This window comes from Macaca fascicularis, chromosome 19 (genome assembly GCF_037993035.2).
Source record: "Macaca fascicularis isolate 582-1 chromosome 19, T2T-MFA8v1.1".
NCBI lineage: Eukaryota > Metazoa > Chordata > Mammalia > Primates > Cercopithecidae > Macaca > Macaca fascicularis.
The window spans coordinates 20,614,302-20,632,364 of NC_088393.1; the positions used below are offsets into that span (position 1 = coordinate 20,614,302).

Consider the following 18,063-nt stretch of genomic DNA (forward strand, 5'->3'; position numbering starts at 1 on the left):
CCGCCACAGTCACTTCCCACCGGTTCCACTCTACCCCTCTTTCTCTCTCGGGATGTAGGCCCCCGCACGCTCACCATTTCTAGGCTTCCAGGGGGTCCTGGCGTTTTAGCTGTGGATCTCCCAATACCTGCAGGTCACAGCGCCACAGAGACTGGGCCTCCAGGAGAATAGGGCAGAGAGCGGTGAAGAGGAGACCTGAAGGTCGGGCTGCAGCCAGAGACAAAGGCCGCGCCAAAACCGGAAAGCCGTCCTCTTCCCTCCGGCTGCATGCCTGATTGGGGGTTTCCAGCCCAGCGCCTCTGATTGGATAATGTTTTAGGTCCCACCCCTCAGGTCCTGAGTGACAGAGGATGTGATCAGATGCTGGGCTAAGTGAAGAGAGACAGCCTAAGCTGCAGCCTTTAGAGGCAGGTCTTCCTCCCTGAGCTGAGCCAGGCCCACCCCGGAGCATGAGAAAATTCTCTCTTGTACTCACTCTCTTTTTGAATGTCATGCGCATCTGTGTGAAGAGACCCCCAAACAGGCTTTGTGTGAGCAATAAAGCTTTTAAATCATCTGGGTGCAGTCGGGCTGAGTCCGAAAAGAGAGTCAGCGAAGGGAGATAAGGGTGGGGCTGTTTTATAGGATTTGGGTAGGTAAAGGAAAACTACAGTCAAAGGGGGCAAGTTGTTCTCTGGCGGGCAGGAGTGGGGGTCACAAGGTGCTCAGTGGGGGAGATTTTGAGCCAGGATGAGCCAGGAAAAGGAATTTCACAAGATAATGTCATCGCTTAAGGCAAGGACCGGCCATTTTCACTTATTTTGTGGTGGAATGTCATCAGTTAAGGCAGGGGCAGGGCATTTTCACTGATTTTGTGATTCTTCAGTTACTTCAGGCCATCTGAGAGTATAGGGGATGCAATGGCTTGGCTTGGGCTCAGAGGCCTGATAGTGAACAGAGTATTTTGCTGTCATATTAATAATACATACAATATTTGCTCAAGAGAAAATCAATGTTTACTTTGTTAGTAGTGTATTATCAATACTAAAGCTTTTTTTTTTTTTTTTTTTTTTTTTTTGAGACGAAGTCTCGCTTTGTCACCCAGGCTGGAGTGCAGTGGTGCGGTCTTGCTCACTGCAACCTCCGCCTTCCGGGTTCAAGCGACTTTCCTGCCTCAGCCCCCTGAGTAGCTGGGATTACAGCTACTATTACTGAAAAACAATTAACAATCGCAAAAACAAGTTGACCTTTTTGTGTTCCCTGAGCCTAGTCCTGAAGAGCACTGGTGACTGGGCCTTATGCCAAACAACTCATTACTAAAGAGCTGTGGTCCCAGACCGCACCGCAGTTTCATGAGACCTCTCCTTATCTGTGCAGGGACGAGTGGCTGAGTCTGGAACCCAAGCTGTTGCTTCCCTGTCTGGTGGTGAATCCTCCACAGTCTGATGAGTGTGGTGTCCGACTCTGGAGGTCAGGCTGTCGCTTCCTGGTCTGGTGGTGAATCTTCCAGTCTGGAGAGTGCGGTGTCTGACTCTTGGAGCCCAGGGCTGGAAACTTGGGGGTATCCCGAATTCCGGAATGGAAACTCCTCCAGTTCTCCCCCTTGGCGTGCCCTATCTGGTGAGTTTCGGTGGAACTCATGACCCAAGTCATAATAGGAATTTCAAGCCTCATAAAGACGTCATGGTTGAAGCAGAGGTGTTTGTTTCCAGCAAAGCCCAATAGCAAGCTAACAACTGCTTCTCAAAAGGGGTATAAGCCTTGCCGGCCTCTGGCAGTTTCTGGGTCCAAAACCAGAAATGTACCTCTTCCCATCTTGTTTCTGCCTAAGGCCCCAATTAGCATGTTGACCTAGGACAGTTACTTGCAGTTCTACTGGCCCTTCCCGAATGAATCATAGATCCAGGACCAGTTGCACTGCTTGTTTATCTTGTTCAGAAGCCATGATCTCTTTCTCTCCCCAATCAAAGTCATAGCGTTTTCCAGTGACAGCATGCAGAGGTTGTAAAATGTCACCCAAGTGGGGAATATGATGTCTCCACCATCCAAACAAGCCAGTAAATTTCTGCACCTCATTTTTAGTGGTAGGGGTTGCAAATTCTAGTATTTTAGCCTTAACTTTTGGTAAAATGAATTATTTCCCTGCATTCCATAGGATGCAACCAGCCCCTATCTTGACACATTATCTCATAATCAGTAAGCAAACACCATCCACTCTGGGAGATCCCCCAGCATCTCCTTTGCTGACTGGAATTTCCTGCAGCACTTCACACACAAAGGTCTAAATTGCACTAATTTGGTTTCCCAATTCTCACAAAGGCCAGTTCCCCTTGACCATTCAATCGCCAAGGGGGAGAACTGGGGGAGTTTCCGTCCAGGGATATGGGAAGTCGCCGAGCCTCCTGACGTGTCCTTGTGGCCAAAAAGTGGCACACTTTTGTTTTTGAATCCTGTTTGTGACACCAAAAATGTTCTGTGCGGGGAACGCACGAGGGGAGAAGGAAAGACACACACACAATACCTTTAAGGGTAAACAAGCTTCATTCCACGTAAATGGCAACGCAGATATAATAAACAAATTATGTAATAAGCAAATCAATATAATAAGCAGATTGATATAATAAGTAGTGGATATAATAAGCAAATTGCAATGGGAAGAGGAGAAAGGAAAAAAGATATATATATTTACACTCACCAGACTATGGAGGATTCACCACCAGAGTGGGAAGCAACAACCTGGGCTCCAGCATTGGACATTGCACTCACCAGACAATGGAGGCGTCACCACCAGCCTGGGAAGCAACAGCTTGGGCTGCAGAGCTGGCCACTCATTCCTGCACAGATGAGGAGAGGTCTCATGAAGCTTCAGTGCAGTCTGGTACCCTAGCTCTTTTGTAATGAATTGTTTGGCATGAGGCCCAGTCAGGAAGGCCCTTCATGACTGGGTACAAGGAACACAAAAAGGTCAACTTGTTTCTGTGATTGCCTATTGTTTTTCAATAACTAATGTATACGAATAGATTGAAATAGAGATTTCTCCAAAACAGCGCTGAATGAATGCTTAAAGGGGTTCACACAACCTGTTCTGGGACTTGGTGACTGTCATGCGTGTCCGTGTGAAGAGACCACCAAACAGGCTTTGTGTGAGCAACATGGCTGTTTATTTCACCTGGGTGCAGGCGGGCTGAGTCCGAAAAGAGAGTCAGCAAAGGGAGATAAGGGTGGGGCCGTTTTATAGGATTTGGGTAGGTAAAGGAAAATTACAGTCAAAGGGGGGTTTTTCTCTGGCTGGAGTGGGGGTCACAAGGTGCTCAGTGGGGGAGGTTTCTGAGCCAGGATGAGCCAGGAAAAAGAATTTCACAAGATAATGTCATCGCTTAAGGCAAGGACCGGCCATTTTCACTTCTTTTGTGGTGGAATGTCATCAGTTAAGGCGGGGCATTTTCACTTCTTTTGTGATTCTTCAGTTACTTCAGGCCAGCTGGGCGTATATATGTGCAAGTCACAGGGGATGCGATGGCTTGGCTTGGGCTCAGAGGCCTGACGGTGACCATTGTTTGTGTCCACATTCAATTGAGTTCAAATTTATTATTTAACTTTTCCTCCATCCTGGCTAACACAGTGAAACCCCGTCTCTACTAAAAAATACAAAAAACTAGCCGGGCGAGGTGGCAGGCACCTGTAGTCCCAGCTACTCGGGAGGCTGAGGCAGGAGAATGGCGTCAACCCGGGAGGCGGAGCTTGCAGTGAGCTGAGATCCGGCCACTGCACTCCAGCCCGGGCGGCAGAGACTCCGTCTCAAAAAAAAAAAAAAAAAAAAAACTTTTCCTCCACAAATTCCCCTGCCTTGATGAATCAGCTCTGTCTAGGCAAAGGGCAAGGGGAACCGCTTGGGTCTTACACAACCTCTGCCTCCTGGGTTCAAGCGATTCTTCTGCTTTGGCCTCCAGAGTAGCTGGGACTACAAAAGTGCACCACCATACCCTGCTAATTTTTTGTATTTTTAATAGAGATGGAGTTTCATCATGTTGGCCAGATTGGTCTTGAACTCCTGACCTCAAGTGATCCGCCCACCTTGGCCTCCCAAAGTGCTGGGATTACAGGCGTGAGCCACCGAGGTTGTCTCTAAATGATTTCTTTTCTTTTTTTTTTTTTTTGAAACAGAGTCTCGTTCAGTCGCTCAGTCGCCCAGACTGGAGTGCAGTGGCACGATCTCTGCTCACTCTAAGCTCCGCCTCCTGGGTTCACGTCATTCTCCTGCCTCAGTCTCCCGAGTAGCTGGGAGTGGGAAGCAACAGCCTGGGCTCCATCGGAACTCCTGAGTTGACTCACAGGTTCAAAAGGCAGCATCCACCCCTTACCAGGCAGGCGTCAATCACTGCGCCCCTGCTCCCTTAAGCACCTGAACTTGTACCTACTTATTGTAAAGAAGAAAAAAACTTTCTCCAAGTGGAAAGGGTACAGGTAATAAAAGAAGGATGAATCTGGTTACCGGATGGGAGAATAGATGTGCCACAGGCTACTTGGAGCAGTGGTTGTACTGGCTGTGCATGAAACTACCCATCTAGGTCAGGAGTCACTTGAAAAGTTGTTAGGCCGGTATTTTTACATCTCCCATTTATCAGCTCTTGCCAAAACAGTAGCACAGCTATGTGTTATCTGCCAACAGCACAATGCAAGACAGGGTCCAGCCGTTCTGCCAGGTATAAAGACATATGGAGCAGCCCCCTTTGAAGATCTCCAGGTAAACTTCACAGAAATGCCAAAGTGTGGAGGTAGTAAGTATTTACTAGTTCTTGTGTGTACCTACTCTGGGTGGGTAGAGGCTTATCCAACCTGAAAAGTTGGTGAGGCAACCTGTGTGCTTCTTCGAGATCTCATCCCTAGGTTTGGACTGCCCTTACAGATTGGCTTGGACAATGGGCCAGCGTGTGTGGCTGACTTGGTACAGTAAACATCAAAGGTATTGGGGATCACATGGAAACTGCATGCCGCCTACCAACTGCGGAGTTCCAGAAAGGTGGAGTGGATGAATCAGACAATCAAAAACAGTTTAGGGAAAGTTGTCAGGAAACAGGATTAAAGTGGTACCTTTAACCCTGGTACTGTTCAAGATTAGAGGCAACCCTTCAAAGAGAACAGGATATTCTTCCTATGAAATATTATATCGTAGGCCCCTTCCTATATTATTGGAACTCCCAGGCCACAAGGTATCCAGAGCCATGACCACAACTATATTTACCTGTAAAATGTGATACTGGAGTAGAGTATTTTCATTCTTTCCTTTATCCAAGAGCTAGCAAATCAGAACAATTGATCCAGGTTCTGGAGTTCCACCTGGGTAGTTCTATTTTCTGTTTAGAATCAGCCTGAGTCTCTCCAGCCTGGCTTATCATTGGGCCATCAATCCAGGGTCACTGGGAATTCTCTCACAGTCACCCAGGTGTCTTTGAGGCATTTGAGAATGTCCATAGCAGAATTGTGCCAGACTCAGAAGAATGGTTAATTCTGTTTCTCTCTTAGTGTAAGAGAAATTTAGTCATCCTGTGTTTGTTCCTCTCCTCATACAAGAAATGTCTTTGGTTGGTACCCAGATGAGAGTTTCTCCAGTTTCCAGGTACTTGGATGATAAACAGGGAGGAGAAATCTGGAGACCCAAATAGATAATGGAGTTGCTTACATTTCATATCACCATTAAAACAATACATGAAGCAGTCATGGTTCCTACAACCCAGAAACTTTTTGTCTAGACTAGCAACTGGATAAATAATTGAATTATGCATCATATCGTTGGTAAAATAAATGGATGTGTCCAAAATCTTGGGCTTTATTTAGGCCGCTTTCTTTATATTGTTGTGACTTCTGATGTCTATACCTGAAGGGATATTCATGAACAGAAGAATTGTTATTATAATTAATTTCTTTTTTTTTCTTTTCTTTACTTTTTTTTTTTTTTTTTTTTTGAGACGGAATCTCGCTCTGTTCCCCAGGCTGGAGTGCAATGGTGCTATCTCGGCTAACTGGAACCCCCACCTTCCGGGTTCATGGAATTCTCCTGCCTCAGCCTCCCAAGTAGGTGGAACTGCGGGTGCCTGCCACCAGGCCCAACTGATTTTTGTATTTTTAGTAGAGACTTGGTTTCACCGTGTTAGCCAGGATGGTCTCAATCTCCTTACCTCATTATCTGCCCACATCGGTCTGCCAAAGTGGCGGGATTACAGGCGTGAGACGCGACGCCCGGCCACATATTTATTTTCTAACATAATTACCTTAGAAAGTCTGGGTGTGGTGGCTCATGCCTGTAATCCTAGCACTTTGGGAGGCCAAGGCGGGCAGATCACAAGGTCAGGAGTTCGTGACCAGCCTGGTCAGTATGGTGAAACTCCATCTCTACTAAAAATACAAAAATTAGCAGGGCATGGTGGTGCGTGCCTGTAATTTCAGCTACTTGGGAGGTTGAGGCAGAAGAACCGCTTGAACCTGGAAGGCGGAGGTTGCAGTGAGCCGAGATCATGCCACTGCACTCCAGCCTGGGTGACAGAGTTAATGATTCACTTGGTGGAATAGCTCTCTGAAAGAATTTTTTTCACTATAGAGTTAATTATTTTTCTCTTCATTATTAAGTATCTTTATGCCGTTTATGTGCATAAAACATCACATTTAATCTGGCAGCTGTCCTTTTTTCTTATTTTTTTTTACTACATATTTTAATTTGAAATATGAAGGCTCTTATCTTTGTTTACAGGCCAGAAAAACTGGGAAAAACACAGGCTCTTCCAATTACCAGTTGTTTGACAAAATATCATTCTTGGGCCAAAAACATTGGCATTATTGATGAGCTAGTTAGAAATTCAAAAAATCAGATTTTATGTCAGATCTTATGGAAAAAAAGCCTGCATAACAAGGTCTTCAGCTTATTATGTATATTAAAATTTGAGAGGTGCCTTCTAACTCAACCTGTCTTTTTCGTCTGAAAAATATTCACAACTCATTCTGTATGATGTAAATATAGCACTCAAAACTGTACATGTTTTTGTTCATGCCCTTAATTTTATACTTTATTATCTAGGAAAATATATATGAACTGATGTTGTGGATCTTAAGCTGCTCTTTTTTCTCAGAGTTAGAGAATACAGTAGAGAATATTTCTGTGTTGAAAATTATTTTATTGGATAATTTTAGTCCGTCCTGTAAGTCAGAACCAGTTCTCTTTACTCTCACATTTCACCTTAAGTCAAATTAAAAATTCTGCTCATGGCCATTTAGTAAAAGTGTGTGTGTGTGTGTGTGTGTGTGTGTGTGTTTCAGGGACCATTGCAACTTATGGATGTGGCCATAGAATTCTCTCTGGAGGAGTGGCATTGCCTGGACACCGCACAGCGGAATTTATATAGGGATGTGATGTTAGAGAACTACAGAAACCTGGTCTTCCTTGGTGAGGATAACCTGAATACATAATTCATAATATACCCTAAAGATTTTATTTCTCTTTTTTTGTAGAATGTTTTTTAGTAATTTATTCTTTTCATAAAAGAGTTTTAGATTCCTTTTTCCAGAAAATCTTCAGAATTTGTTCATTTAGAATAGAATTTCTTCAAGATGTTTCATCTTAATCCAAACTTTCCACATTCCTGAGTTGAGCTGTATTCTTCACTCTAAATTAGTGGTAATTCCAGAAATTTAGTGGTATAAAATATTGTTGCCCCCATCTGAAAATCTAATTGTCACCACCAATTTTTGATTCCGTAGTACCAGATAGTAAAATTAAGAAACCTGCATATTGAAAGTATTTTCTTTCTTTCTTTCTTTCTCTTTCTTTTCTTTCTTTCTTTCTCTTTCTTTCTTTTTCTTTCTCTTTCTTTCTTTCTTTTTCCTTCCTTCCTTCCTTTCCTTTCCTTTCCTTTCCTTTCCTTTCCTTTCCTTTCCTTTCCTTTCCTTTCCTTTTCTTTTCGACACAGTTTCGTTCTTGTTGTTCAGGCTGGAGTGCAATGGCATGATCTCCACTCACCACAACTTCCACTTCCTGGGTTCAAGCAATTCTCTTGTGTCAACCTCCTGAGTAGCTGGGATTACAAGCATGTGCCACCATGCCCAGCTAAGTTTTTGTATTTTTAGTAGAGATGGGGTTTCTCTATCATGGTCAGGCTGGTCTTGAACTCCTGACCTCAGGTTATCTGACCACCTCAGCCTCCCGAAGTGCTAGGATTACAGGTGTGAGCCATCATACTCAGCTGAAAGTATTTTCTAAATATTTAGAAATTTCTGTCATAAATTAGTATTTTGGTATTAATTTACAAGAATATTTTATTACATCTGCTCTGCTGAGCACATTACTAGCTTGTAATTGGAGAATATGAGCAAGACTCATGTTATTTATTTTTAATAAAACAGGTATTGTTGTCTCTAAGCCAGACCTGATCACCTATCTGGAGCAAGGAAAAAAACCTTTAACTATAAAGAGATATGAGATGATTGCCAAACCCCCAGGTAGGTGTGAGTGAAATTGAATACCACAGACTACACGGATAACAGGTCCCAAGGTCAATGAGAAAGCCAGTTTTTAAAATGTGATTCAGAAAACTGTGTTCCAGAGAAAATAGTTCCTGGGCAGCTGTGTTGTTTGTTTATTCATTTATTTAATTTTGCTCCCACAAATGGGCATCTTCTGTCTTGTCATTTTAAATTCTCGAAGGATTCTACTTTTCTTTTGGTGAGCTTCCTTCAAGTTCACAGTGAGAGCCAAAGACATCTTCATGCCATGTAAGAGACTGCAGAGGCTGGGCACATTGGCTCATGTCTGTAATCTCAGAATTTTGGGAGGCCAAGGCAGGTGGACCATCGGAGGTCAGAAATTCAAGACTAGCCTGACCAGCATGGTGAAACCTCGTCTTTACTAAAAATACAGAAATTAGCCAGGTGGGTTGTTTTTTTTTTTTTTTTTTTGAGACGGAGTCTCGCTCTGTCGCCCAGGCTGGAGTGCAGTGGCGCGATCTCGGCTCACTGCAAGCTCCGCCTCCCGGGTTCCCGCCATTCTCCTGCCTCAGCCTCCCGAGTAGCTGGGACTACAGGCGCCGCCACCACGCCCGGCTAATTTTTTTGTATTTTTAGTGGAGACGGGGTTTCATTGTGTTAGCCAGGATGGTCTCGATCTCCTGACCTCGTGATCCGCCCGTCTCGGCCTCCCAAAGTGCTGGGATTACAGGCTTGAGCCACCGCGCCCGGCCTACTTTCTATTTTCTACTGCAAATTTTTCTGTAATTTTAGATTCAGATATTTAAAACAATATGCTAGAATTTGCATATTATGCCTGCAGTAAATTAGATAATTAGTAGGTAATCTGTATTTACTCAAGTATTTACTTATAAATTTAATTTTGCTGCTGGCAAAAAGGAATTATAGGATTTTCCTCTACTTTCTTCAGCCTATATCTGAATAATAACATAGTTTATTTCCTAATATTTGTTTTACATATCAGAAGGTCTAACCCTGTTCTGCAAAGTAAATACATATATTTTCTGTATTTAACAATGTAAGGCTATTCTTTGCTTCTAAAGTTGAATTACAGCAGTTTCATTTTGTGTAAGAATAGCATATATTTAAAACATAAATATAACTCTAGTTTCTTTTAAATGCTTATTTATTAAAAGTTTCTCATTAGAATCTTCTATTTATAATTATACCGCATATTCTCTGAAATTTTACTGCCACACAGTGCATGCCAATGATTCAAAATACCCGCATTTGATGAGTACACAGTAATAGTTAAATATTCCAGTTACCTAGACAATCTTTTTGTTTTTGTGAGACAGAGTCACATTCTGTAGCCCAGGCTGGAGTGCAGTGGTGTGGGCTTGGCTTACTGCAACCTCCACCTCCTGAGTTCAAACCAATTCTCGTGCCTCAGCTTTCCAAGGAGCTAAGATTACAGATATGAGCCACTGCACCTGGCCTCAGTGTAGGTTTCTTAACATCAGTTTTTTGTGTCTGTTGGTTTTACTTTCGTATTACAATTTTAGACAATTTGAAATTCTGTTTGTACAGTTTAAGTCAATTTGAGGTTTAATTAAGAGATAAATTATGCATGTTCATCACAATCAGATTACATATGTATGTATGTTTATTTATAAATATCCCAATTTTAGTTATATCTTTTTTTTTTTTTTTTTTTTTTTTTTTTTTTGAGACGGAGTCTCACTCTGTAGCCCAGGCTGGAGTGCAGTGGCCGGATCTCAGCTCACTGCAAGCTCCGCCTCCTGGGTTCACGTCATTCTCCGGCCTCAGCCTCCCAGGTAGCTGGGACTACAGGTACCCGCCACCTCGCCCGGCTAGTTTTTTGTATTTCTTAGTAGAGACGGGGTTTCACCGTGTTAGCCAGGATGGTCTCGATCTCCTGACCTCGTGATCCACCCGTCTATCCTATATTCTTTCTTAGCTGATTTTCAATGGTAGTTTTATCTTATCTAAGTGAGTTGTCATGGATATAGTCTTATTTTTACTGTGTGTTTAATAATGAATATATATTTCCTTTTGTGAGAAGAAAACTTTAGTGATTTGAAGGTAATTTTCAAAAAGATTTATAATTCTGTATTTTTTTCAGGTTTTCTTTAAAAGAAATGTTTTAAAAACACATAACATAAAATGTACCGCCTTAAATCTATTGAAGTGTATATTTCACGGCCAGGCATGGTTGTGGCTCTCATCTGTAATCCAAGGATTTTGGGAGGCCAAGACAGAAGGATCCCTGGAGCCCAAAAGCTTGAGACCAGCTTGGGCAACATATGGAGACCTTTCTCTATTAAAAAAAAAAATTGATAATTGCCAGGCGTAGTGGTGTGCACCTGTGGTCCCATCTACGTTGGAGATTGAGGGAGAGTCAAAATTGTGCCTCTACATTCCATCTTGGTTGAAAGAGTGAGACCCTGTCTCAAAAAAAAGCTGTTCGTTTCAGGGATGTTAAATATATTCGCATTGTTATGCAAAAGACTTCTAGAAACTTTACGTCTTGTAAAACTTAAACTCAATACCCATTAAGTAACAACTGCTAATTTTACCCTCGTTCCAGCCCTAGATAGACAAACCTTCCACTTTCTCTTTTTATGATTTTGACTTCTTATTTATTTATTTATTTATTTATTTATTTTGACGGAGTCTCGCGCTGTCTCCCAGGCTGGAGTGATGTGGCGCAATCTCGGCTCACTGCAAGTTCCGCCTCCCGGGTTCACGCCATTCTCCTGCCTCAGCCTCCCCAGTAGCTGGGACTAGAGGCGCCTGACATCGTGCTTGGCTAATTTTTTGTATTTTTAGTAGAGATGGGATTCCAGTGTATTAGCCAGGATGGTCTCGATCTCCTGACCTCGTGATCCTCCCGCCTTGGCCTCCCAAAGTGCTGGGATTACAGGCATGAAACACCGTGCCCGGCATGATTTTGACTTCTTAAGATACCTCATATAAGTGGAATCATAGAGTATCCGTAATTTTGTTACTGGATTAATTCAGGTGACATAATATTCTCCAGGTCATCTTAAAATGTGACAAGATTGTTCTTTTTAAGGTGGAATAATATTTCATCGTATGTATATGTTACATTTTTTGATATGTTTATAAATCAAGAGACATCTGAGTTGCTTCAGCCTTTTGTCTTTTGTGAATAGTGGTACAATAAACATGGATTTTCAAATATGTCATTATTATTATAGCAAGTGGGGTATTGAAATATCCTGCTATAATTATATTTCTCTCTATATGTTTATTCAGTTTTGTTAGTATTTGCTTTATATATTTGAAACCCTAATTTGAAACACACACACACACACACAAATACACACATGTACAAACAAATTTTTGATAGGTTCCCAGTGAATGAATCTATATATTGTTTAATGTCCTTCTGTGTCTTTTTGAAGTTTTGACTTAAAGTACATTTTATAAAATATGACAGTTTTTGACTTAAGATGTAGCTTGTGTAATATTATTTTGACCTCTTCTGCTCTCATTTGATTAATATTTACATGAAATTTCTCCTTCCATCTTACCACTTTCAGTCATTATCATTAGATCTGAGGTGACTCTTGTAGAAAGGCCAGTTGGATCTTGATTATTAATTTTTTTTTTTTTTTTTTTTGAGATGGAGTCTCACTCTGTCACCCAGGCTAGAGGGCAAGTGGCGCAAACTTGGCTCACTGCAACCTCCACCTTCTGGGTTCAAGCGATTATCCTGCCTCAGCCTCCCGAGTAGGTGGGATTACAGGTGCACACAACCACACTTGGCTAATTTTTGCTTTTTTTGTAGAGACAGGGTTTTGCCATGTTGGTCAAGCTGGTAAAATTGTTTAATAATGCTTTTTATTGAAAGTATGTCTCTTGATTGGAAAGATAATTGTGTATATATATATATATATTTAAATAGTTTTCTGAAAGAGAAAAACTTATCTTTTTTTGTGTGTGTGATGGAGTCTCATTCTTTCATCCAGGTTAGAGTGCAATGGTGCAATCTCAGATCACTGCAACCTCCACCTCCTGGGTCCAAGCGATTCTCCTGTCTCAGCCACCTGAGCAGCTGGGATTACAGGCACCTGCTACCACACTGGGCTAATTTTTGGTATTTTTAGTAGAGATGGGTTTATGCCATGTTGGCCAGGCTGGGCTTGAATTCCTGACCTTAAGTGGTCCGCCTTCCTTGGCTTCCCACAGTGCTGGGATTACAGGCATGAGCCACCACACCTGGCCAATATTACTTTATTAGTTCTTTTATTTGATTCTTGTATCTTTGTCTCTCATTCTTTTTCTGCCTTTTTGTATTTTTTTTAATTTTTGTATTGATATGCTTTCAATTTTCTTCTTATTTTCTTTTGTGTATCTATACAGATATTTTCTTAGTAGTATCTTGGGGATTACATAAAACCTGTAAAAGATCCAACCATATATTTAAGTGTAGTAAAAAATTAACTTCAGTTGAATGCAAAAAATCTTCATGATTACATCTGCCTTCAACTTTGTTATTGATTTTGCTAATTATATTTTTTATGTTTTATATATTCATTAACAATGTTTGTACAAGCCTGTAATCCCAGCACTTTGGGAGGCCGAGACGGGCGGATCACGAGGTCAGGAGATCGAGACCATCCTGGCTAACACGGTGAAACCCCGTCTCTACTAAAAAGTACAAAAAACTAGCCGGGCGAGGTGGCGAGCGCCTGTAGTCCCAGCTACTCGGGAGGCTGAGCCAGGAGAATGGCGTAAACCCGGGAGGCGGAGCTTGCAGTGAGCCGAGATCGTGCCACTGCACTCCAGCCTGGGAGACAGAGCGAGACTCCGTCTCAAAAAAAAAAAAAAAAAAAAAATCACCTTTAACCTACTCTTCTTTGGCAGTCTTTTATATACATATAGATACAGATATAAGATAGGTGGCTAGAGAAACATATACAGGGAAAATGGGTAACATAGGTATGCCAATGTAATTTCCATTGTTGCTAAAAAACAATGTTTGTAATAATTTCTCTACTTTATCTTTTAAGTTTTAAATAGCTGAAAGTGTTTTCTGCACCCTTATGATAATGATAAGTAAGCAATTCCATTTTTGTGTATGTGCATATCTTTCCCAGAAAGTTATGTATTTTCATCTGATTATGTGTTGTTTTCTTGCATTATGTTATTTTCAGTGGAAGAAACTCCTTTCAGCATCTTTGATATGTAGGGCATATGCAGTGCCGATATGCTTTCTCAGGATTTGGTTATTGTGGAAGGACTTCTTTTTATTTGGTGGTACGATTCTGCTGATGGTATTATTCTCACGTGACTTTTTAAAATTATAACTTTAACAATATCACAGTTTCCTTCTGACCTGTAAAACTTTTTTTTTGATAAATTCGCTGGTTATCTCATGAGACTATGCTTACAGATGACACATTTTTTAATCTTGCAGCTCCCAAAATTCTCTTCTTATCTGTGATTTTTGAAATTTTGCTTATAGTTGTGTTTGTTATAAATATCTTTGTGTGTGTCCTAGTTTGTTCAGCTTCTTCATGTTTACATTATTTTTTCTCTTAAGAAATTTTTCAGTGTTTTTTTTTTGTATTTTTTATATCCACAATTTTTGGTTTTTGCTATTTTAAGATTTTTTCTTGTCATCCTCATTTTTCTGATCTTCATTAGTTGTCTGTGTTCCTATTTCACTTACTGAATATTATTCAATTTTATTTATTTATTTTTCTGAGACAGAGTCTCTCTCTGTCTCCCAGGCTGGAGTGCCATGGCACAATAGTGGCTCACTGCAATGATACTGGCTCACTGCAACCTCTGCCTCCTAGGTTCAAGCGAGTCTCCTGCCTCAGCCTCCCAGTAGCTGGGATTACAGGTGCCTGCCTCCACACTCGGCTGATTTTTGTATTTTTGCTGGAGACTAGGTTTCACCATGTTGGCCAGGCTGATCCTAAACTCCTGAACTCAAATGATCCACCCACCTCGGCCTCCCAAAGTACTGGGATTACAGGCGTAAGCCACCGTGCCAGGCCTACTTCATTTTATTTTATTTTATTTTTGAGACAGTCTTGCTCTGTTGCCCAGCCTGGAGTGCAGTGGTACAATCTTCACTTACTTCAACCTTCCCCTCCTGGGTTCAAGCAATTCTCATGTGTCAGTCTCCCAAGTACCTGGGATTACAGGCACAGGCCACCATGCCCAGCTAATTTTTGTATTTTTAGTAGATACAGGGTTTCACCATGTTGGCCTGGCTGGTCTCAAACTCCTGACCTCATGTAATTTTCCCACTTGGCCTCCCAGTGTATAAGGATTACAGGAGTGAGCCACCAAGTGTGGCCTGTTCAATGTATTCTGAATTTTTAAAATTACTTTATACAGTTTTTATAGTTGCTTTTAAAAATTTTATAATTTTTTTAATGGGGTCATGTTGCCCAAATATTTTGTATACATTGTAATCTTTGAGATTCCGACATAACAAAAAGCTACCTGTTACAATCTTTATAATACAGCTTTGTCCTGGTGTAGTCTGAAATCAATTGTCTTGGCTAGAGATTCTGAGAATTTCTCAAAAATGTTTTTAGGATGAGTCTTGTCTAAAATTTTGTGTTTATTGATTAATTAAATCAGCTTATTCATATTTCTTCTTAGTAGTCATTTGCTACACCCCTTTCCTGTTTGGGTTCCTGCAGTTTCTCTGCTTCTGTAACATTTACCTTTAGACTCAGCAGACTCAAACTGTCATTCCAATGTATATCACCATTTCTTTCAGCATTTTATGTCATGGGAGACATTAACCAGTGTCTAAAAAAGTTCCTAGAAGCCGGAAATAAAGATGTATGTGCCAATATTTTTCTTATTTGTTTTTTTTTTTTTAATAAACCAGGAGTTGGCAATTTACATTTGTGTGTGTCTATGTGTGAGAGAGACAGTCTCTCTCTGTTACCTAGGCTGGAGTGCAGGGGCATAATCTTGACTCCCTACAATCTCTGCCTCCACAGTTGAAGCAATTCTCCTGCCTCAGCCTCCAGGTACCTAGGATTAAAGGTGCCTGTTACCATGCCTGGCTAATTTTTTTTTTTATTTTTTATTTTTTATTTTTTTGAGACGGAGTCCTGCTCTGTCACCCAGGCTGGGGTGCAGTGGCCAGATCTCAGCTCACTGCAAGCTCCGCCTCCTGGGTTCACGCCCATTCTCCTGCCTCAGCCTCCCGAGTAGCTGGGACTATAGGCGCCCGCCACCTCGCCCGGCTAGTTTTTTGTATTTTTTATTAGAGACGGGGTTTCACCGTGTTAGCCAGGATGGTCTCGATCTCCTGACCTCGTGATCCGCCCGTCTCGGCCTCCCAAAGTGCTGGGATTACAGGCTTGAGCCACCGCGCCCGGCCTTTTTTTTAATTTTTAGTAGCGTTGGGGATTCACCATGTTGGTCAGGCTGGTCTCAAACTTTTGACTTCAGTTGATCTACCCGCCTTGCCTTCCCAAAGTGCTAGGAATACAGGCATAAGCCATTATGCCTGGCCAGCAATTTACTTTTTTTTTTTTTTTTTGAGACGGAGTCTCCCTTTGTTGCCCAGACTGGAGTGCAGTGGTGCAATCTTGGCTCACTGCAACCTCCGCCTCCCTGGTTCAAGCAATTCTCTACCTTTGCCAAGTAGCTGGGATTAAAGGTATCCTCCACCACATCAGGCTAATTTTTTTGTGTTTTTAGTAGAGACGGGGTTTCATCATCTTGGCCTGGCTGGTCTTGAAGTCTTTTTTTTTTTTTTTTTTTTTTTTTGAGACGGAGTCTCGCTCTGCCGCCCAGGCTGGAGTGCAGTGGCCGGATCTCAGCTCACTGCAAGCTCCGCCTCCCGGGTTCACGCCATTCTCCTGCCTCAGCCTCCCGAGTAGTTGGGACTACAGGCGCCCGCCACCTCGCCCGGCTAATTTTTTGTATTTTTAGTAGAGACGGGGTTTCACCGTGTTAGCCAGGATGGTCTCGATCTCCTGACCTCGAGATCCGCCCGTCTCGGCCTCCCAAAGTGCTGGGATTACAGGCTTGAGCCACCGCGCCCGGCTGGTCTTGAAGTCTTGACCTTGTGATTCACCCACCTCTGCCTTCCAAAGTACTTGGATTACAGGCATGAGCCATCATGCCCAGCTGGCAATTTACTTTTGAAAGCACAGTGTTATACTGGACAGCAGGAAGAGCTGTGTTGAGTATAAGTGACAGAGCTTTCTTTTTCTTCTATATGGCTCCTTTGCATTGTGCTAACCTGTGGCCCTTCACACACTTAACTCATGTATAAATTTTTTACAAATGTATTTTGGTCAGTATGTTTTTGTTAAATTTATATGTCCAGGAAGAAATTGCAGTTGGTAGTATTTTGCTATGTCATCTTGCTTATGTAGTTTGTATAATTTTATTGGTTAGATTTGCAAAGTATATTTATCTGAGTCTAGCAATTGAAGTAGTGTGTTTTCGTTGTTTCTTTCAGTTATGTGTTCTCATTTTGCCCAAGAACTTTGGTCAGAGCAGAGCATAAAAGATTCTTTCCAAAACGTGCTACCGAGAAGATATGAAAAATGCAGACATGACAATTTACAGTAAAAAAAAAAAAAAAAAGGCTGTAAAAGTGTGGGTGAGCATAAGTTGCACAAAAGAGATTATAATGGACTTAACCAATGTTTGACAAACACCCAGAAAAAAATATTTCAATGTGATAAATATGGAAAAGTCTTTCCTAAGTTTTCAAATTCAAACAGACATAAGATAAGACTTACTGGAAAAAGTCCTTTCAAATGCATAGTATTTGGCAAAGCTCTTAACTGGTCCTCAACCCTTACTACCTGTAAGAAAATTCATATAGGAGAGAAACCTTACAGATGTAAAGAATGTGGCAGAGATTTTAATCAATCTGCAAACCTCACTACACATCAGAGAATTTATACTGGAAAGAAACCCTACAAATGTAAAGAATATGGCAAAGCCTTTAAGCACTCCTCAAACCTCACTACACATAAGAAAATTCATACTGGAGAGAAATCCTACAAATGTGAAGAATGTGGCAAAGCCTTCAATGGGTCCTCAGACTTTACTACACATAAGTTAGTTCATACTGGAGGGAAACCTTAAAAATGTGAAGAATGTGGCAAAGCTTTTAACTGGTCCTCAGACCTTAATAAAAATGAGAGAATTAATATTGAACAGAAAACCTACATAGTGAAGAATGTGGCAAATATTTTAAATGTTCCTCCACTTTTAATAAACATAAGATAATTCATACTGGAGAGAAACTCTATGAATGTGATGAATATGGGAAAGCCTTTAACCAGCCCTCAGCTCCTACTACATAAGAGAATTTATATGGAACATAAACCCTACAAATATGAAGAATGTGATAAAGCTTTTTTAACAAAGTTCTCAACCCTTGTTACACATAATTCTTACTGGTCAGAAACCCTACAAGTGTGAAGAATGTGACAAAGCCTATAACAAGTTCTCAATTCTTTTTTTTTTTTTTTTAATTGAGATGGATTTTCACTCTTGTCACCTAGGCTAGAGTACCATGGCAAGATCTCAGCTCACTGCAACTTCCACCTCCTGGGTTAAAGCCATTCTCCTGCC

At 41.5% G+C, this 18,063-nt stretch overlaps 1 protein-coding gene across 1 annotated transcript; it reads left to right on the forward strand.

The window, feature by feature from the left end:
* Nucleotides 1-403: 403 nt before the first annotated feature.
* Nucleotides 404-17,725, forward strand: LOC135968626 (zinc finger protein 506-like). Its single transcript, XM_065536222.1, has 4 exons — nt 404-530; nt 4,144-7,414; nt 8,371-8,466; nt 16,934-17,725. Exons 2-4 carry the CDS (start codon nt 7,303-7,305, stop codon nt 17,044-17,046), a joined length of 321 nt encoding a protein of 106 aa, XP_065392294.1. The 5' UTR covers nt 404-530; nt 4,144-7,302; the 3' UTR covers nt 17,047-17,725.
* Nucleotides 17,726-18,063: the final 338 nt, after the last annotated feature.

What these genes read in the sequence shown, in the direction of transcription:
- LOC135968626 (XM_065536222.1), top strand. Translation starts at nt 7,303, where the DNA reads ATGGATGTGGCCATAGAATTCTCTCTGGAGGAGTGGCATTGCCTGGAC. An exon ending in CAGAAACCTGGTCTTCCTTG is followed by an intron (nt 7,415 to 8,370) that starts GTGAGGATAACC and finishes TTAATAAAACAG; the next exon opens with GTATTGTTGTCTCTAAGCCA. An exon ending in GATGATTGCCAAACCCCCAG is followed by an intron (nt 8,467 to 16,933) that starts GTAGGTGTGAGT and finishes TGTTTCTTTCAG; the next exon opens with TTATGTGTTCTCATTTTGCC.